Below are 22,523 nucleotides of genomic sequence, written 5' to 3'. Positions count from 1 at the left end.
GGTCGCCCCCCCTCACACCCCAAAGCCTTGAACACAGCTCGGACTGCTTCCCGGGTCAAAGGTCGCTGGGCAGGAAGGAGGTGCAGAAGTGTGGAGGGGATGGCGTTTATGGGCCGGAGAGGACGTACGAGGACGCCACGCCAACACGCCGCCGACACCAGCTTCATGGAAACATTCCAGCCATCGCTCACATGTGTCAAACTCAAGGTTAAAGCTGCAGAAATGTAGATCCATAAAGATAAGAGCAGAGAAAAATGTGTGTTTTGTCTTTATTTCTGGCAGATTTCAGGAAGGCTGTCGTACGGAGGACCGAAACTGGCGTTAATGGCTGAAAACGCGAGGCCGTATGATGATACATGCAACTGAAATTAAATAACTAAATAATTTCTGCACATATAATTGAATAGAATGTGAAATAAACACAGTTTTCTGCTTTAATTCTAAACTGCATTTGTTTAAGCTCGAGTTAATTTTGCTCTTTATTTCTCAGTTTTCCATTTTATTTGTTATTTTAATTCAAATATTATTAATTTCTTTGTTTGTTTGTTATTTTTGTGTTTATTTCTACATTATTTTCCTTTACAGTAGAAAAACAAACATTAACACAAGTTAAAATGTACGCAGTTTAAAATTAAAGAAGAAAAATGTCTTTAATTCACAATGAATTCAATTATTTTTCATTTTAGTAGCATTTATCATCCTATAAACTTAATTAATCATATATATTTTTGTACTTATTTCAGATTATAGCAGTTTCAGTCCTTCAAAAGGTTTAAATTCAGCTTATATCCATCACAAAGAACCTTTGGCCGAGCTGCTGAGGCAGAAGTTATTGAGCAGAACATCACATGGCAGCAGCTGGCAGCCGGCTAACAGCTCGCTTTGCTTTTGTGTCTCAGTTCACTCGAGTTGGTTCATGAATATTTATCACGAACACACACTCAGGGTTTTACCCTCAAACATCATCCAAAGAGGTCAGAGTGCAGCGCTTTGGGCTGCATGCTGGTTTGTCTACGCGACACTTTCTGTATGTAGAAACATTTTTAATCATATTTTACGCGTCTTTCTGAAACATTTCTCCACTAAATTCCACTTTAGTCTGAACAAAGATGTCACGGATGAGGACGTTAAATAGCTCCGAGTTCGAGTTGAATCCCATCAGGTGGAACACGTAGCGAGAAGCTAACGAATATAATCTTAAAATAACAACAATTAGACAAAACTAACTTTCTTTGTCCAACATGAATCATCTTCCACTTTAAACTCAGCTATCCTTAAAAACACATGTAATCAACAACTAAAGTAAATAAAGCTGGAATTCTATGATTTAAACCCTATTTTTAACTGAACATGTGTTCGTTTTGAATTAGCATAATGCTTCGGGGCATGTTTACCTCCTCAGGACAAAAGTTCATCTTTATTAACTGAGAACGTGTGACTAAAGTCCAAGAAAAACAGAAACTAAAACACAAGGAAACAGCTGAGAAGAGTCAGGAATAAAAATAAAGGAATCAAACACACATAGCTGACCTAATACTCAGTGGGGTCACATGGCCCTGAAAGGATCGGATTATTGGCTAAATTACAATCAGACTGAGTTATTAAGTGCATGTAGACACCTTAATCTGACTAAGAACTGGATCGGATCGGATTAAGTCTATTAAAACTGTAATTATTTCCAGTCAAAATCTGAGTTTTGGGGGCGTAGACAGCAGCTAACAATATTTCTACAACAGAGTTATAAAAGAACACGACTAGAATCAAACTTTATGGATTAAACTACGAAACAAAAGATACAAAAGGCTCATCCAGAGTGACACATCTGTGTGATGAGCAGGAGATGCCATCACATGCTCAGGAAGAGGTCAGCAGGAAAACAGCCTGCAGCTGAGAATCCAAGGTGAAACCATGGATGAGGAAAGCTGTCACGGTGCTCATTTTATAACTTTTATGATATGATCTATCAGATTCCTGGAGGGCAAATACACAGCTATCACAGGTGTAAACTGACGGGCACCAATTCTAAAATAAAACAGGAAGTAAAGCTAACAAAGACGCCGGCCGCAGGATTAAACAGGATTCAAATGTAAAGACGCAACAAAGACAACGAGAAACGACTAAATTCATAAATTATTTCATGAACATGTTGCGGCGGAGTTAATTCTGCCTTTAAGATGTGCAGGTTTCCCTAATAATTCAAAGTGATGCCGCACATGTACCAGATATTTATCTGCACGACATCCCAAACGATCTTTGTCACTTTGGTCTGGAGGACGAGACGTCTTTAACTCCCAAAAACTAAAAGAAAACGTGAAAATGTCACACACTGGAAGAAAAATCAAAGTCTTACCAAGTATATTTGTCTCATTTCTCGTCAAAATATCTCATTACACTTAATATAAGACACAACTGCCTAACAAGCACCATTTCAGCCAGATATAGGGACTTGTTTTAATACAATACATCTGGAATATCTTGTTAAGTGAAAAAGTCTTGAAAACAAATAGTTTTGAGTCACATATCATATGAAACAAGCTTTTTTTTACATTTGAAGAGGTTTTTAAGCTAATTTCAAGATTACTTTTATCTCAAAAGTCCTAAATATCACATTTTATTTCAAGAAATCTGGACAAGCCGATTTTCACTAGTTCCATTGGCAGATTTTTTTTTGCTTATTTCTTGTATTTGTTGTTTTTCTTAACTTATTGTTGGAGGGGCATTTTTTCAGATAAATTTGATCCAAATATCCCACTGATCACACATTTGTTCACCTGCTGCAGCATAAAGTTTATCATGAATTAACTCATTAAAAAGGAGCAGCTACCTGCAGGGACTGTAAAGGTAACCCGAAGCCTTGCTGCTAGCTAACTCCTGCTGTGGGAGCTTAATTATTAAAGCTGATACCGAGCCACGCGTCACCTCGCCGGGTCTGAAGCTTCCTCAGATAATCCTCGTATTGCTTTCACAGATAATACAAACGTGTGCGTGTGGTTGTGCACGAACACAGTTTGGTATCCCAGACGGTTTCAGCTGGCTACCCCACCTTTCCTTTTCTTTTTCAGGCTGTTAGCACAGAAAGAAGGGGAATGATAAAGGCTTATTCCGTCTCTCTGGACATGCTGGGATGGGGGATTAGGAGCCCGTTAACAGACGGCGTTTCGCCCTGCAGGTTGAGGCAGGTCCTGGTTTTAACCTGCTGGCTGAAACCGGCGGTCCCAACATTTCAGATGCTGCGAACGCCGACTTCAACGCGTGCTTCATGATAACGAGAATGCTGCCACGCAATCAGACGAGCAGAAAACATGAAGCCGGGCTTCTGAGTGATTTAGTCGGGGATGAAAAGGCTTCCAGTCATTATCACCGACTACACCATCAGTTAAAAGTGACACGTTTTCTTAACCTTCCACTTTCTGCCAGCACAATGTTGAGACAGCTTAAGAGAAATATGCAACATCATTTACTTTGTTATGACACTCAACTCAAAGGTGGTTAAATGTGTGATTTCTGCAGGTTCTGTTTCATCTCTGTGTTGTTTTAACAGTTTTCTGTTGGGAAAGTCTGCAGTCTCAACTGTTTTCTGGGTGAAAATACAGTAAAAACACGTAGAGAGAGATTAAAGCCTCACCGATCACCAGCTTAGAAGGCAGAAAGTAGCGCCTTTTAGGACGTGAGGGGAGAGGATATGTCCTTAAAAGTTCCCAAAATGTCCCGAAAACAGAGCAGATATACATGGATCAATAAAAGCCCAAATACAGAACCTGTACCCAGTACTATTACAACAATGTGCTACAGTGTAAATACTATAACATCAGTTCCAGCACCTTTAATTTATTGGTTTTGACACGTTTGGAGCTCAAATGACACTCGTTAGCTTGTTAGCTTAGCTCGCACATGCCAGTTCATGCAGCTAGCATAAAAAGGGAAAGTAATTTGAAGGCATGTGTCTTTTTTTCCTGGTGAAACTAATTCAAACACTCACTTAAACCTTTAACTTCAAACATAAAAGGGACTTCATCCCAACAGAGGAAAAAAAAAAGATCAGTTCTGCTTAAATACATAAGAAATGAAAAAGGTTACGTATATTATATTAAATAATGTGGCATTACTTGAGGTAATATTATGTCTTATCCATTTTGTTTCATCACGTATATTAATAATTTGATTTAGTTTAAGTAGCATAAAGTGATTCCAAATGATAGCTAAAGGCTACACAAGCTAACTCAAAGCTAGTTTCTAACTTTGCACCCGTACAGCTACTGTTGCTAAGCTAACATTAGCCTGTGGCGTGAATTCACCTTTATAGTAGCCAAGCATTGTTTAAAAAAAAAAACGAAAACTAACTTTTAACAAATTTGAGCATTTTGTGTGCTCTTGAAGTTAGAATACTAGCATTAGCTAAAATAGCTACAATGAACAACTTGTCAACATGCTCTCTTTCTGCTGGAATATCGTGCAGTTTTTATCTATATGGTTTGGAATGCTATGCTCCTGACTAAAACTCAATGATTATATGAACTGCAGGGATGAGAAGCCATTGACGAGTGACCAAACACTCAGTGGGGTCACATGGCTCTGAAAGGATCGGATTATTGGCTAAATTACAATCACAATGAGCTGAGCAAGGGTCTTAATCCAATCCGATCCAATTCTTAGTCAGATTAAGGTGTCTACATGCACTTATTAACTCAGTCTGATTGTAATTTAGCCAATAATCCGATCCTTTCAGGCCATGTGAACCCACTACCTGAAAGCCACCTTAGCAGAACAAACTAACTATTAAAAAACTTTTTTTTAGACATCTATATGCAGAAATACCTTTAAATTCATTTAAGGATTAAACTTTGTTACTATAATGGATTACTTTCAGTGTTCTTTTTTTTCTGAATATGTTGACGTATAACAGAAAATCAAGAGGTACGATTAATGTTATATATACACATATATATATATATGTATGTATGTATGTATATATATATACGGCCCAGAGAAAGGTGCCATGAATGTGCTGAGTCAGCTTACAGGGTAAGTTCGGGGTGACATCACCCTTTGTGTTTGTGTGACAAAGCGTTTGTTCTGAGGTCAGATGTGGCTCCGACCTCAGAAGAAAGCGCACAAAATGTTCCCGTCAGTGGATCCTGTTACAAGCACCAGCAGATTCAGGACTCGTCCTCTGACCAGAATCAATATCATTCCAATACCACCAAATCTGTTTTATCATCATCAGACGGCTGAGGAACAAAGCCGAGTCGTGTTTACTGTGACTTCAAAAGATCAAATCAGATAAAGGACCAAAGTCTGCCATTTAAAAGAAAGAAAGAAAGAAAGAAAGAAAGAAAGAAAGAAAGAAAGAAAGAAAGAAAGAACAAATAAGAGTCTCTGCTGTTTGTCGACCAACATTACAGAAACCCAACCGTCAAAGAGCTCTGAAAATAATAAGTGAACCTTCCCTTTCTACAGAGCAACAGCAGGCAGACAAACACACAAACCAGTTTAACAGCCGATTCCTCATGTTACACTCAGGTCGTATGTTTGAATGTGAAAGCCCTGAAAACTCAGTAAAACATCAGATGAGCAGACGACACATTACGCTGAGTCATTATTTATGGAACTGAGACAAAACAAAGCAGCAGAGAGTGAAAAACTAAGTGAACCCTCATTGGTTCCACAGGAGGGTAAGAAGCAGCCAGGAGCTGCTGGATCAGGGGTTCACTTAGTTTCTCACTGCTGCTACCAGCTGCTGGATCAGGGGTTCACTTAGTTTCTCACTCACTGCTGCTACCAGCTGCTGGATCAGGGGTTCACTTAGTTTCTCACTGCTGCTACCAGCTGCTGGATCAGGGGTTCACTTAGTTTCTCACTGCTGCTACCAGCTGCTGGATCAGGGGTTCACTTAGTTTCTCACACACTGCTGCTACCAGCTGCTGGATCAGGGGTTCACTTAGTTTCTCACTGCTGCTACCAGCTGCTGGATCAGGGGTTCACTTAGTTTCTCACTCACTGCTGCTACCAGCTGCTGGATCAGGGGTTCACTTAGTTTCTCACTCATTGCTGCTACCAGCTGCTGGATCAGGGGTTCACTTAGTTTCTCACTGCTGCTACCAGCTGCTGGATCAGGGGTTCACTTAGTTTCTCACTGCTGCTACCAGCTGCTGGATCAGGGGTTCACTTAGTTTCTCACACACTGCTGCTACCAGCTGCTGGATCAGGGGTTCACTTAGTTTCTCACACACTGCTGCTACCAGCTGCTGGATCAGGGGTTCACTTAGTTTCTCACTCACTGCTGCTACCAGCTGCTGGATCAGGGGTTCACTTAGTTTCTCACACACTGCTGCTACCGGCTGCTGGATCAGGGGTTCACTTAGTTTCTCACTCATTGCTGCTACCAGCTGCTGGATCAGGGGTTCACTTAGTTTCTCACTGCTGCTACCAGCTGCTGGATCAGGGGTTCTCTTAGTTTCTCACTCACTGCTGCTACCAGCTGCTGGATCAGGGGTTCACTTAGTTTCTCACTCACTGCTGCTACCAGCTGCTGGATCAGGGGTTCACTTAGTTTCTCACTCACTGCTGCTACCAGCTGCTGGATCAGGGGTTCACTTAGTTTCTCACTGCTGCTACCAGCTAGTGGATCAGGGGTTCACTTAGTTTCTCACTCATTGCTGCTACCAGCTGCTGGATCAGGGGTTCACTTAGTTTCTCACTCATTGCTGCTACCAGATGCTGGATCAGGGGTTCACTTAGTTTCTCACTGCTGCTACCAGCTGCTGGATCAGGGGTTCACTTAGTTTCTCACTCATTGCTGCTACCAGCTGCTGGATCAGGGGTTCACTTAGTTTCTCACACACTGCTGCTACCAGCTGTTGGATCAGGGGTTCACTTAGTTTCTCACTGCTGCTACCAGCTGCTGGATCAGGGGTTCACTTAGTTTCTCACTCATTGCTGCTACCAGCTGCTGGATCAGGGGTTCACTTAGTTTCTCACACACTGCTGCTACCAGCTGTTGGATCAGGGGTTCACTTAGTTTCTCACTGCTGCTACCAGCTGCTGGATCAGGGGTTCACTTAGTTTCTCACTCATTGCTGCTACCAGCTGCTGGATCAGGGGTTCACTTAGTTTCTCACACACTGCTGCTACCAGCTGCTGGATCAGGGGTTCACTTAGTTTCTCACACACTGCTGCTACCAGCTGCTGGATCAGGGGTTCACTTAGTTTCTCACTCACTGCTGCTACCAGCTGCTGGATCAGGGGTTCACTTAGTTTCTCACTCATTGCTGCTACCAGCTGCTGGATCAGGGGTTCACTTAGTTTCTCACACACTGCTGCTACCGGCTACTGGATCAGGGGTTCACTTAGTTTCTCACTGCTGCTACCAGCTGCTGGATCAGGGGTTCACTTAGTTTCTCACTCACTGCTGCTACCAGCTGCTGGATCATGGGTTCACTTAGTTTCTCACTCACTGCTGCTACCAGCTGCTGGATCAGGGGTTCACTTAGTTTCTCACTCACTGCTGCTACCAGCTGCTGGATCAGGGGTTCACTTAGTTTCTCACTCACTGCTGCTACCGGCTACTGGATCAGGGGTTCACTTAGTTTCTCACTCACTGCTGCTACCAGCTGCTGGATCAGGGGTTCACTTAGTTTCTCACTCACTGCTGCTACCAGCTGCTGGATCAGGGGTTCACTTAGTTTCTCACTGCTGCTACCAGCTGCTGGATCAGGGGTTCACTTAGTTTCTCACACACTGCTGCTACCAGCTGCTGGATCAGGGGTTCACTTAGTTTCTCACTCACTGCTGCTACCAGCTGCTGGATCAGGGGTTCACTTAGTTTCTCACTGCTGCTACCAGCTGCTGGATCAGGGGTTCACTTAGTTTCTCACACACTGCTGCTACCAGCTGCTGGATCAGGGGTTCACTTAGTTTCTCACTCACCACTGCTACCAGCTGCTGGATCAGGGGTTCACTTAGTTTCTCACTCACTGCTGCTACCAGCTGCTGGATCAGGGGTTCACTTAGTTTCTCACTCACTGCTGATACCGGCTACTGGATCAGGGGTTCACTTAGTTTCTCAGTCGCTGCTGCTACCAGCTGCTGGATCAGGGGTTCACTTAGTTTCTCACACACTGCTGCTACCAGCTGCTGGATCAGGGGTTCACTTAGTTTCTCACTCGCTGCTGCTACCAGCTGCTGGATCAGGGGTTCACTTAGTTTCTCACTCACTGCTGCTACCGGCTACTGGATCAGGGGTTCACTTAGTTTCTCACTCACTGCTGCTACCAGCTGCTGGATCAGGGGTTCACTTAGTTTCTGACTCACTGCTGCTACCAGCTGCAGGATCAGGGGTTCACTTAGTTTCTCACTCACTGCTGCTACCAGCTGCTGGATCAGGGGTTCACTTAGTTTCTCACTCACTGCTGCTACCAGCTGCAGGATCAGGGGTTCACTTAGTTTCTCACTCACCGCTGCTACCAGCTGCTGGATCAGGGGTTCACTTAATTTCTCACTCACTGCTGCTACCAGCTGCTGGATCAGGGGTTCACTTAGTTTCTCACTCACTGCTGCTACCGGCTACTGGATCAGGGGTTCACTTAATTTCTCACTCACTGCTGCTACCGGCTACTGGATCAGGGGTTCACTTAGTTTTTCACTCATTGCTGCTACCAGCTGCTGGATCAGGGGTTCACTTAGTTTCTCACTGCTGCTACCAGCTGCTGGATCAGGGGTTCACTTAGTTTCTCACTGCTGCTGCTACCAGCTGCTGGATCAGGGGTTCACTTAGTTTCTCACACACTGCTGCTACCAGCTGCTGGATCAGGGGTTCACTTAGTTTCTCACACACTGCTGCTACCAGCTGCTGGATCAGGGGTTCACTTAGTTTCTCACTCACTGCTGATACCGGCTACTGGATCAGGGGTTCACTTAGTTTCTCACTCACTGCTGCTACCAGCTGCTGGATCAGGGGTTCACTTAGTTTCTCACTCATTGCTGCTACCAGCTGCTGGATCAGGGGTTCACTTAGTTTCTCACTTACTGCTGCTACCAGCTGCTGGATCAGGGGTTCACTTAGTTTCTCACTCACTGCTGCTACCGGCTACTGGATCAGGGGTTCACTTAGTTTCTCACTCACTGCTGCTACCAGCTGCTGGATCAGTGGTTCACTTAGTTTCTCACTCACTGCTGCTACCAGCTGCTGGATCAGGGGTTCACTTAGTTTCTCACTCACTGCTGCTACCAGCTGCTGGATCAGGGGTTCACTTAGTTTCTCACTCACTGCTGCTACCAGCTGCTGGATCAGGGGTTCACTTAGTTTCTCACTCACTGCTGCTACCAGCTGCTGGATCAGGGGTTCACTTAGTTTCTCACTCACTGCTGCTACCAGCTGCTGGATCAGGGGTTCACTTAGTTTCTCACTGCTGCTACCAGCTGCTGGATCAGGGGTTCACTTAGTTTCTCACTCACTGCTGCTACCGGCTACTGGATCAGGGGTTCACTTAGTTTCTCACTCACTGCTGCTACCAGCTGCTGGATCAGGGGTTCACTTAATTTCTCACTCACTGCTGCTACCAGCTGCTGGATCAGGGGTTCACTTAGTTTCTCACTCTCTGCTGCTACCAGCTGCTGGATCAGGGGTTCACTTAATTTCTCACTCACTGCTGCTACCAGCTGCTGGATCAGGGGTTCACTTAGTTTCTCAGTCGCTGCTGCTACCAGCTGTTGGATCAGGGGTTCACTTAGTTTCTCACACACTGCTGCTACCAGCTGCTGGATCAGGGGTTCACTTAGTTTCTCAGTCGCTGCTGCTACCAGCTGCTGGATCAGGGGTTCACTTAGTTTCTCACTCACTGCTGCTACCGGCTACTGGATCAGGGGTTCACTTAGTTTCTCACTCACTGCTGCTACCAGCTGCTGGATCAGGGGTTCACTTAGTTTCTGACTCACTGCTGCTACCAGCTGCAGGATCAGGGGTTCACTTAGTTTCTCACTCACTGCTGCTACCAGCTGCTGGATCAGGGGTTCACTTAATTTCTCACTCACTGCTGCTACCAGCTGCTGGATCAGGGGTTCACTTAATTTCTCACTCACTGCTGCTACCGGCTACTGGATCAGGGGTTCACTTAGTTTTTCACTCATTGCTGCTACCAGCTGCTGGATCAGGGGTTCACTTAGTTTCTCACTGCTGCTACCAGCTGCTGGATCAGGGGTTCACTTAGTTTCTCACTGCTGCTGTTACCAGCTGCTGGATCAGGGGTTCACTTAGTTTCTCACACACTGCTGCTACCAGCTGCTGGATCAGGGGTTCACTTAGTTTCTCACACACTGCTGCTACCAGCTGCTGGATCAGGGGTTCACTTAGTTTCTCACTCACTGCTGCTACCAGCTGCTGGATCAGGGGTTCACTTAGTTTTTCACTCATTGCTGCTACCAGCTGCTGGATCAGGGGTTCACTTAGTTTCTCACACACTGCTGCTACCAGCTGCTGGATCAGGGGTTCACTTAGTTTCTCACACACTGCTGCTACCAGCTGCTGGATCAGGGGTTCACTTAGTTTCTCACTCACTGCTGCTCCCAGCTGCTGGATCAGGGGTTCACTTAGTTTCTCACTCACTGCTGCTACCGGCTACTGGATCAGGGGTTCACTTAGTTTCTCACTCACTGCTGCTACCAGCTGCTGGATCAGGGGTTCACTTAGTTTCTCACTCACTGCTGCTACCAGCTGCTGGATCAGGGGTTCACTTAGTTTTTCACTCACTGCTGCTACCAGCTGCTGGATCAGGGGTTCACTTAGTTTCTCACTCACTGCTGCTACCAGCTGCTGGATCAGGGGTTCACTTAGTTTCTCACTCACTGCTGCTACCAGCTGCTGGATCAGGGGTTCACTTAGTTTTTCACTCACTGCTGCTACCAGCTGCTGGATCAGGGGTTCACTTAGTTTCTCACTCACTGCTGCTACCAGCTGCTGGATCAGGGGTTCACTTAGTTTCTCACTCACTGCTGCTGCCAGCTGCTGGATCAGGGGTTCACTTAGTTTCTCACTGCTGCTCCCAGCTGCTGGATCAGGGGTTTTAGTTTTTCACTCATTGCTGCTACCAGCTGCTGGATCAGGGGTTCACTTAGTTTCTCACTCACAGCTGCTACCAGCTGCTGGATCAGGGGTTCACTTAGTTTCTCACTCACTGCTGCTACCAGCTGCTGGATCAGGGGTTCACTTAGTTTCTCACTCACTGCTGATACCGGCTACTGGATCAGGGGTTCACTTAGTTTCTCAGTCGCTGCTGCTACCAGCTGCTGGATCAGGGGTTCACTTAGTTTCTCACACACTGCTGCTACCAGCTGCTGGATCAGGGGTTCACTTAGTTTCTCACTCGCTGCTGCTACCAGCTGCTGGATCAGGGGTTCACTTAGTTTCTCACTCACTGCTGCTACCGGCTACTGGATCAGGGGTTCACTTAGTTTCTCACTCACTGCTGCTACCAGCTGCTGGATCAGGGGTTCACTTAGTTTCTGACTCACTGCTGCTACCAGCTGCAGGATCAGGGGTTCACTTAGTTTCTCACTCACTGCTGCTACCAGCTGCTGGATCAGGGGTTCACTTAGTTTCTCACTCACTGCTGCTACCAGCTGCAGGATCAGGGGTTCACTTAGTTTCTCACTCACCGCTGCTACCAGCTGCTGGATCAGGGGTTCACTTAATTTCTCACTCACTGCTGCTACCAGCTGCTGGATCAGGGGTTCACTTAATTTCTCACTCACTGCTGCTACCGGCTACTGGATCAGGGGTTCACTTAGTTTTTCACTCATTGCTGCTACCAGCTGCTGGATCAGGGGTTCACTTAGTTTCTCACTGCTGCTACCAGCTGCTGGATCAGGGGTTCACTTAGTTTCTCACTGCTGCTGCTACCAGCTGCTGGATCAGGGGTTCACTTAGTTTCTCACACACTGCTGCTACCAGCTGCTGGATCAGGGGTTCACTTAGTTTCTCACACACTGCTGCTACCAGCTGCTGGATCAGGGGTTCACTTAGTTTCTCACTCACTGCTGATACCGGCTACTGGATCAGGGGTTCACTTAGTTTCTCACTCACTGCTGCTACCAGCTGCTGGATCAGGGGTTCACTTAGTTTCTCACTCACTGCTGCTACCAGCTGCTGGATCAGGGGTTCACTTAGTTTCTCACTCATTGCTGCTACCAGCTGCTGGATCAGGGGTTCACTTAGTTTCTCACTTACTGCTGCTACCAGCTGCTGGATCAGGGGTTCACTTAGTTTCTCACTCACTGCTGCTACCGGCTACTGGATCAGGGGTTCACTTAGTTTCTCACTCACTGCTGCTACCAGCTGCTGGATCAGTGGTTCACTTAGTTTCTCACTCACTGCTGCTACCAGCTGCTGGATCAGGGGTTCACTTAGTTTCTCACTCACTGCTGCTACCAGCTGCTGGATCAGGGGTTCACTTAGTTTCTCACTCACTGCTGCTACCAGCTGCTGGATCAGGGGTTCACTTAGTTTCTCACTCACTGCTGCTACCAGCTGCTGGATCAGGGGTTCACTTAGTTTCTCACTCACTGCTGCTACCAGCTGCTGGATCAGGGGTTCACTTAGTTTCTCACTGCTGCTCCCAGCTGCTGGATCAGGGGTTCACTTAGTTTCTCACTGCTGCTACCAGCTGCTGGATCAGGGGTTCACTTAGTTTCTCACTCACTGCTGCTACCGGCTACTGGATCAGGGGTTCACTTAGTTTCTCACTCACTGCTGCTACCAGCTGCTGGATCAGGGGTTCACTTAATTTCTCACTCACTGCTGCTACCAGCTGCTGGATCAGGGGTTCACTTAGTTTCTCACTCTCTGCTGCTACCAGCTGCTGGATCAGGGGTTCACTTAATTTCTCACTCACTGCTGCTACCAGCTGCTGGATCAGGGGTTCACTTAGTTTCTCAGTCGCTGCTGCTACCAGCTGTTGGATCAGGGGTTCACTTAGTTTCTCACACACTGCTGCTACCAGCTGCTGGATCAGGGGTTCACTTAGTTTCTCAGTCGCTGCTGCTACCAGCTGCTGGATCAGGGGTTCACTTAGTTTCTCACTCACTGCTGCTACCGGCTACTGGATCAGGGGTTCACTTAGTTTCTCACTCACTGCTGCTACCAGCTGCTGGATCAGGGGTTCACTTAGTTTCTGACTCACTGCTGCTACCAGCTGCAGGATCAGGGGTTCACTTAGTTTCTCACTCACTGCTGCTACCAGCTGCTGGATCAGGGGTTCACTTAATTTCTCACTCACTGCTGCTACCAGCTGCTGGATCAGGGGTTCACTTAATTTCTCACTCACTGCTGCTACCGGCTACTGGATCAGGGGTTCACTTAGTTTTTCACTCATTGCTGCTACCAGCTGCTGGATCAGGGGTTCACTTAGTTTCTCACTGCTGCTACCAGCTGCTGGATCAGGGGTTCACTTAGTTTCTCACTGCTGCTGCTACCAGCTGCTGGATCAGGGGTTCACTTAGTTTCTCACACACTGCTGCTACCAGCTGCTGGATCAGGGGTTCACTTAGTTTCTCACACACTGCTGCTACCAGCTGCTGGATCAGGGGTTCACTTAGTTTCTCACTCACTGCTGCTACCAGCTGCTGGATCAGGGGTTCACTTAGTTTTTCACTCATTGCTGCTACCAGCTGCTGGATCAGGGGTTCACTTAGTTTCTCACTCACTGCTGCTACCAGCTGCTGGATCAGGGGTTCACTTAGTTTCTCACACACTGCTGCTACCAGCTGCTGGATCAGGGGTTCACTTAGTTTCTCACTCACTGCTGCTCCCAGCTGCTGGATCAGGGGTTCACTTAGTTTCTCACTCACTGCTGCTACCGGCTACTGGATCAGGGGTTCACTTAGTTTCTCACTCACTGCTGCTACCAGCTGCTGGATCAGGGGTTCACTTAGTTTCTCACTCACTGCTGCTACCAGCTGCTGGATCAGGGGTTCACTTAGTTTTTCACTCACTGCTGCTACCAGCTGCTGGATCAGGGGTTCACTTAGTTTCTCACTCACTGCTGCTACCAGCTGCTGGATCAGGGGTTCACTTAGTTTCTCACTCACTGCTGCTACCAGCTGCTGGATCAGGGGTTCACTTAGTTTCTCACTCACTGCTGCTACCAGCTGCTGGATCAGGGGTTCACTTAGTTTCTCACTCACTGCTGCTGCCAGCTGCTGGATCAGGGGTTCACTTAGTTTCTCACTGCTGCTCCCAGCTGCTGGATCAGGGGTTCACTTAGTTTCTCACTCACTGCTGCTACCAGCTGCTGGATCAGGGGTTCACTTAGTTTCTCACTCACAGCTGCTACCAGCTGCTGGATCAGGGGTTCACTTAGTTTCTCACTCACAGCTGCTACCAGCTGCTGGATCAGGGGTTCACTCAGTTTCTCACTCACTGCTGCTACCGGCTACAGGATCAGGGGTTTTAGTTTTTCACTCATTGCTGCTACCAGCTGCTGGATCAGGGGTTCACTTAGTTTCTCACTCACTGCTGCTACCAGCTGCTGGATCAGGGGTTCACTTAGTTTCTCACTGCTGCTCCCAGCTGCTGGATCAGGGGTTCACTTAGTTTCTCACTCACAGCTGCTACCAGCTGCTGGATCAGGGGTTCACTTAGTTTCTCACTCACTGCTGCTACCAGCTGCTGGATCAGGGGTTCACTTAGTTTTTCACTCATTGCTGCTACCAGCTGCTGGATCAGGGGTTCACTTAGTTTCTCACACACTATTGCTACCAGCTGCTGGATCAGGGGTTCACTTAGTTTCTCACACACTATTGCTACCAGCTGCTGGATCAGGGGTTCACTTAGTTTTTCATTCATTGCTGCTACCAGCTGCTGGATCAGGGGTTCACTTAGTTTCTCACTCATTGCTGCTACCAGCTGCTGGATCAGGGGTTCACTTAGTTTTTCATTCATTGCTGCTACCAGCTGCTGGATCAGGGGTTCACTTAGTTTCTCACACACTGCTGCTACCAGCTGCTGGATCAGGGGTTCACTTAGTTTTTCACTCATTGCTGCTACCAGCTGCTGGATCAGGGGTTCACTTAGTTTTTCACTCTTTGCTGCTACCAGCTGCTGGATCAGGGGTTCACTTAGTTTCTCACACACTATTGCTACCAGCTGCTGGATCAGGGGTTCACTTAGTTTCTCACACACTATTGCTACCAGCTGCTGGATCAGGGGTTCACTTAGTTTCTCACACACTATTGCTACCAGCTGCTGGATCAGGGGTTCACTTAGTTTTTCACTCGCTGCTGCTACCGGCTACTGGATCAGGGGTTCACTTAGTTTTTCACTCATTGCTGCTACCAGCTGCTGGATCAGGGGTTCACTTAGTTTCTCACACACTGCTGCTACCAGCTGCTGGATCAGGGGTTCACTTAGTTTCTCACACACTATTGCTACCAGCTGCTGGATCAGGGGTTCACTTAGTTTTTCATTCATTGCTGCTACCAGCTGCTGGATCAGGGGTTCACTTAGTTTCTCACTCACTGCTGCTACCAGCTGCTGGATCATGGGTTCACTTAGTTTCTCACATACTGCTGCTACCGGCTACTGGATCAGGGGTTCACTTAGTTTTTCACTCATTGCTGCTACCAGCTGCTGGATCAGGGGTTCACTTAGTTTCTCACTCACTGCTGCTACCAGCTGCTGGATCATGGGTTCACTTAGTTTCTCACTCACTGCTGCCACCAGCTGCTGGATCAGGGGTTCACTTAGTTTCTCACTCACTGCTGCTACCAGCTGCTGGATCAGGGGTTCACTTAGTTTCTCACTCACCGCTGCTACCAGCTGCTGGATCAGGGGTTCACTTAGTTTCTCACTCACTGCTGCTACCAGCTGCTGGATCAGGGGTTCACTTAGTTTCTCACTCACTGCTGCTACCAGCTTCTGGATCAGGGGTTCACTTAGTTTCTCACACACTGCTGCTACCAGCTGCTGGATCAGGGGTTCACTTAGTTTCTCACTCACTGCTGCTACCAGCTGCTGGATCAGGGGTTCACTTAGTTTCTCACACACTGCTGCTACCAGCTGCTGGATCAGGGGTTCACTTAGTTTCTCACCCACTGCTGCTACCGGCTGCTGGATCAGGGGTTCACTTAGTTTCTCACACACTGCTGCTACCAGCTGCCGGATCAGGGGTTCACTTAGTTTCTCACTCACTGCTGCTACCAGCTACTGGATCAGGGGTTCACTTAGTTTTTCACTCATTGCTGCTACCAGCTGCTGGATCAGGGGTTCACTTAGTTTCTCACTGCTGCTACCAGCTGCTGGATCAGGGGTTCACTTAGTTTTTCACTCATTGCTGCTACCAGCTGCTGGATCAGGGGTTCACTTAGTTTCTCACTCACTGCTGCTACCAGCTGCTGGATCAGGGGTTCACTTAGTTTCTCACTCACCACTGCCACCAGCTGCTGGATCAGGGGTTCACTTAGTTTCTCACTCACTGCTGCTACCAGCTGCTGGATCAGGGGTTCACTTAGTTTCTCACTCACCGCTGCTACCAGCTGCTGGATCAGGGGTTCACTTAGTTTCTCACTCACTGCTGCTACCAGCTGCTGGATCAGGGGTTCACTTAGTTTCTCACACACTGCTGCTACCAGCTGCTGGATCAGGGGTTCACTTAGTTTCTCACTCACTGCTGCTACCAGCTGCTGGATCAGGGGTTCACTTAGTTTCTCACTGCTGCTACCAGCTGCTGGATCAGGGGTTCACTTAGTTTCTCACACACTGCTGCTACCAGCTGCTGGATCAGGGGTTCACTTAGTTTCTCACTCACTGCTGCCACCAGCTGCTGGATCAGGGGTTCACTTAGTTTCTCACTCACTGCTGCTACCAGCTGCTGGATCAGGGGTTCACTTAGTTTCTCACACACTGCTGCTACCAGCTGCTGGATCAGGGGTTCACTTAGTTTCTCACTCACTGCTGCTACCAGCTGCTGGATCAGGGGTTCACTTAGTTTCTCACTGCTGCTACCAGCTGCTGGATCAGGGGTTCACTTAGTTTCTCACACACTGCTGCTACCAGCTGCTGGATCAGGGGTTCACTTAGTTTCTCACTCACTGCTGCTACCAGCTTCTGGATCAGGGGTTCACTTAGTTTCTCACACACTGCTGCTACCAGCTGCTGGATCAGGGGTTCACTTAGTTTCTCACACACTGCTGCTACCAGCTGCTGGATCAGGGGTTCACTTAGTTTCTCACTGCTGCTACCAGCTGCTGGATCAGGGGTTCACTTAGTTTCTCACTCACTGCTGCTACCAGCTGCTGGATCAGGGGTTCACTTAGTTTCTCACTCACCGCTGCTATCAGCTGCTGGATCAGGGGTTCACTTAGTTTCTCACTCACCGCTGCTATCAGCTGCTGGATCAGGGGTTCACTTAGTTTCTCACTCACTGCTGCTACCAGCTGCTGGATCAGGGGTTCATTTAGTTTCTCACTCACTGCTGCTACCAGCTGCTGGATCAGGGGTTCATTTAGTTTCTCACTCACTGCTGCTACCAGCTGCTGGATCAGGGGTTCACTTAGTTTCTCACTCACTGCTGCTACCAGCTGCTGGATCAGGGGTTCATTTAGTTTCTCACTCACTGCTGCTACCAGCTGCTGGATCAGGGGTTCATTTAGTTTCTCACTCACTGCTGCTACCAGCTGCTGGATCAGGGGTTCACTTAGTTTCTCACACACTGCTGCTACCAGCTGCTGGATCAGGGGTTCACTTAGTTTCTCACTCACTGCTGCTACCAGCTGCTGGATCAGGGGTTCACTTAGTTTCTCACACACTGCTGTTTTTTTTTTGTTTTTTTTTGTTTTTTTTTGTTTTTTGTCCTTGTTGCCATAACGACAGCAGGGCTCTTATTATGGATTATTTATTATCTCTGGAGGAGAGAGGCAGGGCTGTAAACTGAGTCAACAGAGTTCTGGGTCAAAGTCTGAAGGCAGAAACATGAGATCAGCAGCTTCTGGCCTCATTGATCTGCTGTGTTCCAGATTTATCTCATTCAGATCGGATCGGATCAGATCAGATCGGATCAGAGACAAAGGGTCAGACCAGGCTGCCGAAAGCTCAACACAAACAGGGGAATCTGACACGTAAAAAGCCCGAAAACGAGAGGACTGAAGCGGTCAGATTGTGGGGATGAGAGGGGCTCAGACCCGGCTTTCCCCGGCCTGATCCCTCCCCCAGCCCCGGCTGAGCGCTGCGGGTTCTCCCGCCGGAGGAGCCGCTGCTTTGTGTTTGCTGTGAGAATCTTTTGGAACAAAAAAGATGAATCTGCAGCCCTGAGCCTGAGTTAACAGAAAAACGCGACATTTGTTCAGGAGAAACCCGCAGAAAGTGAGAATGTGTGTGATGTGCAGCCCGGTGCTGAAGCAGCAGCTCCGGCAGGTGTGAGCATCTCTGCCCCATCCTTACCTCAGGGCCACCCGCACCGAGCTCTCATCCGGCCCGCCGCTCATGGTTCCGGGTAAAAATAGCTCGCTTTTCCCTTTTTCCTTTATCCTCTTACAGGAGCGCCTCGGCCGCCCTCCCCCTCCCGCAGACTCCGCACTCTATCCCCGGCTGCAGCTTCTGGAAACCAGGCGCATCCTCTGCGCGCAGCTCAGCGGCTTAAACGGGGATCCAGTAGCGCGCCATGATCGGGTCGCAGGGGGGAACGTGAGGCTCGGGTACCCGGCGTCGGTCACCTCTCCAGCGGCATCGCTCCAGCCTGCAGCCCGGGAAGAGTGCAGCGTGTGTGGGGAAGAGCCAGGAACCGCTCTGCGTGTTTCACCCCCGCGGACAGACTCCTCCTCCCGGGCCGCGCACCAATCCCAACGCGGGGACAAGCCCACGAGACTGATCAATAATTCCAATTAAATCCCATCTGGGTGCACGCGCAAGAGAAAACACCTTTACTGCGCACGTGACACAGGAAACAGAAGCTTGAAATGTTGCAAACTGAATAAATAATGAACAAATAAAGACTTAAAGCGGCTTAATTTGCAAATATAATTAAAAAAACCTCATTTATCAACAAATAACACAAAACTCATCAAATAAAAGCGAACTACAAAGAGTTTGTGCTTTAGATACATTATCATTATTATTATTATGTCTTTAAATGACTCACATGGGGCTGATTTTTAGGCGTTTGCTGCCGCCTGCTGGTTCATTTCTGTCACTGCACCTTTAAAATGGGACCAAAGCTTTTTGGATTATTTAACCAACATTACACAACAAATAAGCTGCATGGATGCATGAAGCAGCAACTAAAGGAAAGAAGGGTTACAAACTCAGGATTTATAATTATTGATCATATTCTGGGTTCATTTGACCATCTTTTAACCCTCACACCTGATTTAAAACACAACTTAATTAAAAATAAAATAATAAGTCTAATAGTCTAATGCTGTATTCATTATAATTGATGTCTATGGGAGCCTTTTCTGTAATCTGCCACTGCAGGAAAACTAAAAAGCTGTAAAAACTGATGTTGTAGCTCATCAATGACATAATCCAGACCTAATAACCCCCCATAGAATATTTCACTTTGCATTGCATATATTGAAAATACAGCAGTTTGGTGTTTACCTCATATACACTGGTATTTAAAGGGTTAATTTTTTGAAAATAATTGAAAACTTGGTAGTTATGATCAGAACTGAAGTGGAATAAAAGATTTATGGAAAAAAAGTGAAAAAGAATATTAATATATGATGCTTTTAGGTCGTTTTAAAAGGGGACAAAATGTCCCTTTTTCAGAAATTAAGGAGTTTTTTTTTAAATCAGGCATAACAAAAAAATTAAAAATCCCTAAAAATCAATGTTGTTGCTAATCATTGACATAATTATTATCCCTACTCAATAATTCCACTTTGCATTCCATATTTTGAAAATACTGGCACCTAAAGGCTTAAAATTTGGGCTAAAAAGTTCAAATTGGCATCTAAAGGGTTAATTTTTTTAAAAAATAATTGGAAACTTTGTAGTTATGATCAGAACTGAAGTGGAATAAAAGATTTATGGGAAAAAAATATTAATATATGATGTTTTTAGGTCGTTTTAAAAGGGGACAAAAATGTCCCTTTTCAGAAATTAAGGAGTTTTTTTTCTACACAATGAAAAATTGCATTGTATAAAATGTGTGTTTGAAATTCGAAAAAATACTCAATAATGCACAACTGGACCAAATATAATGAGTAACACTATCTACAGTGTGAAATTAGAGGAGAAAGTACACCCCAAGTGGAGAAAAATGTCCCCCATCAGGGATCAGGGTTAAAGGTCACAGCGTTGGCTTTTATGAAGAATTTAGCAGATAAAATAAATTAAATATTTGTTGTAATGAGTCTCATATCAGACCTTTGTTTGTTCTGCCGTCTTTATCAGCTACATAATCACAGTCACGCAGAGTGTGAATAAAACACTTTATTGGATATTAAGTCACATTAAAGCTGATTTTGTTAGTTTTCGGTTCATTTATGGGTTCATCATTAACCTGTTGATACGATCGCCTTCGTTTCCATAAAGGACACCAAGATGCTCATGAACGTCATTATTGTGGATAATTCTTCATTTACTTTGTCGTTTTAAGGAGACGTGCACCGGGCCTCCAAAGCCCGACTCCAGCTGGTGCAAAAGCCGAGCGAGAGCTCCGTACCTCAATTTTAGCTTCCAGTTTCCTTTTGAATTCACTTTAAAACTCTTTTATCCGTCTTTAATGGCTCCGCCTCGCCCTGTCAGCAGAAAGGCTTCTCCTTTCTCCAATGGGAACATGGGATTGTTCTCATCATGGAGCTTAGAAGCAGCAACAGAACCTTTAACGTGGCCAAAAACACTCCGAAAAGAAGGAGAAACATTTCAAAAGGACAACACGACCTGCTCAGTGGTGTCTGGGAAGCAGAAGCTGCTGAGAACAATGCTCATTATCCACCTAAAAGAGCAAAGAGAAACAAAATATTCATCCACCAACAATAAATATACGCATTTTTTAAACTGTTTTGTTTTATTTACAAGAAAAATACATCATCTCCCAACATAAGGTGACAAATCCCACCCAGAGAGCCTCGTACGGGCCCTCGGATCCCACCCAGAGGGCCTCGTCCGGGCCCTCGGATCCCACCCAGAGGGCCTCGTCCGGGCCCTCGGATCCCACCCAGAGGGCCTCGTACGGGCCCTCGGATCCCACCCAGAGGGCCTCGTCCGGGCCCTCGGATCCCACCCAGAGGGCCTCGTCCGGGCCCTCGGATCCCACCCAGAGGGCCTCGTACGGGCCCTCGGATCCCACCCAGAGAGCCTCGTACGGGCCCTCGGATCCCACCCAGAGGGCCTCGTCCGGGCCCTCGGATCCCACCCAGAGAGCCTCGTACGGGCCCTCGGATCCCACCCAGAGGGCCTCGTACGGGCCCTCGGATCCCACCCAGAGGGCCTCGTCCGGGCCCTCGGATCCCACCCAGAGAGCCTCGTCCGGGCCCTCGGATCCCACCCAGAGGGCCTCGTCCGGGCCCTCGGATCCCACCCAGAGGGCCTCGTCCGGGCCCTCGGATCCCACCCAGAGGGCCTCGTCCGGGCCCTCGGATCCCACCCAGAGGGCCTCGTACGGGCCCTCGGATCCCACCCAGAGGGCCTCGTCCGGGCCCTCGGATCCCACCCAGAGAGCCTCGTACGGGCCCTCGGATCCCACCCAGAGAGCCTCGTCCGGGCCCTCGGATCCCACCCAGAGAGCCTCGTACGGGCCCTCGGATCCCACCCAGAGGGCCTCGTACGGGCCCTCGGATCCCACCCAGAGGGCCTCGTCCGGGCCCTCGGATCCCACCCAGAGGGCCTCGTCCGGGCCCTCGGATCCCACCCAGAGGGCCTCGTCCGGGCCCTCGGATCACAAAGCAACATGGAGACACTAGACGACTCATTTCTGACGCTGTTATAAATATTTATTTGGCTGCCCAATGTTCATTAAAAAATGAAAGTTTAAAACAAGAAGCCACTTTACAGAAACACAAATACAGCAAAGTTGAAAGGTAACACAACACCGTGGCTAAAATGAGCTAAAGTGTCGAACAGAACAGGATAAGAGCTCATATCGTCTACGTATTCACAGGTTTGTCTTTGACATGATGGATACATTCTGGGATGAACGAGGACGTTAGGGAGCCACCGTGCTGCCCTGAGGCGCCATTTTAAAAGCCAAAGAGAAGAGAAGCTTTTCAGGAACAACTTTAGGTTTGGAACGATGCCGAACTGAGGAGAGATTTCACCTTAAAGAGCCCAGAAAAGTCAGGGAAATGTAACCGTGCAGTGACTCCGTTTGGTCACTGGGGGGCAGCACAGCTCAGCTTTACATCCAACGGTCATATTATTATTCTATTATTATTCTATTATATACTCCCACAGCTCAGCCTCATTCTACGGAAGATTATTAGGGCCAGGAATAAGAAAAAATAATAATATTTTGCCTGTCGAGAATAAAGTAATTAGATGATGGACCAGAGGAGTTGACTTTATTCTCGACAGGCAAAATATTATTATTTTT

The 22,523-nt window shown here is 47.2% G+C and overlaps 1 protein-coding gene across 1 annotated transcript in view; it reads right to left on the bottom strand.

The window, feature by feature from the left end:
* The window catches only part of LOC142385115 (kinesin-like protein KIF21A), a 70,128-nt gene extending 51,272 nt beyond the window's left edge, over positions 1 to 18,856 (bottom strand). Inside the window, exon 1 of the mRNA XM_075471301.1 lies at positions 18,428 to 18,856. Coding sequence (XP_075327416.1) covers positions 18,428 to 18,471 — 44 coding nt within the window. The 5' untranslated portion in view covers positions 18,472 to 18,856. The remainder of the gene's footprint in view (positions 1 to 18,427) is intronic.
* Positions 18,857 to 22,523: the final 3,667 nt, after the last annotated feature.

The sequence above is a fragment of the Odontesthes bonariensis genome, chromosome 8 (genome assembly GCF_027942865.1).
Source record: "Odontesthes bonariensis isolate fOdoBon6 chromosome 8, fOdoBon6.hap1, whole genome shotgun sequence".
In the NCBI taxonomy this organism is placed as follows: Eukaryota; Metazoa; Chordata; class Actinopteri; order Atheriniformes; family Atherinopsidae; genus Odontesthes; species Odontesthes bonariensis.
The sequence above is the reverse complement of the archived record's forward strand: the minus strand, read 5'-3'. Positions and strand labels throughout refer to the sequence as shown.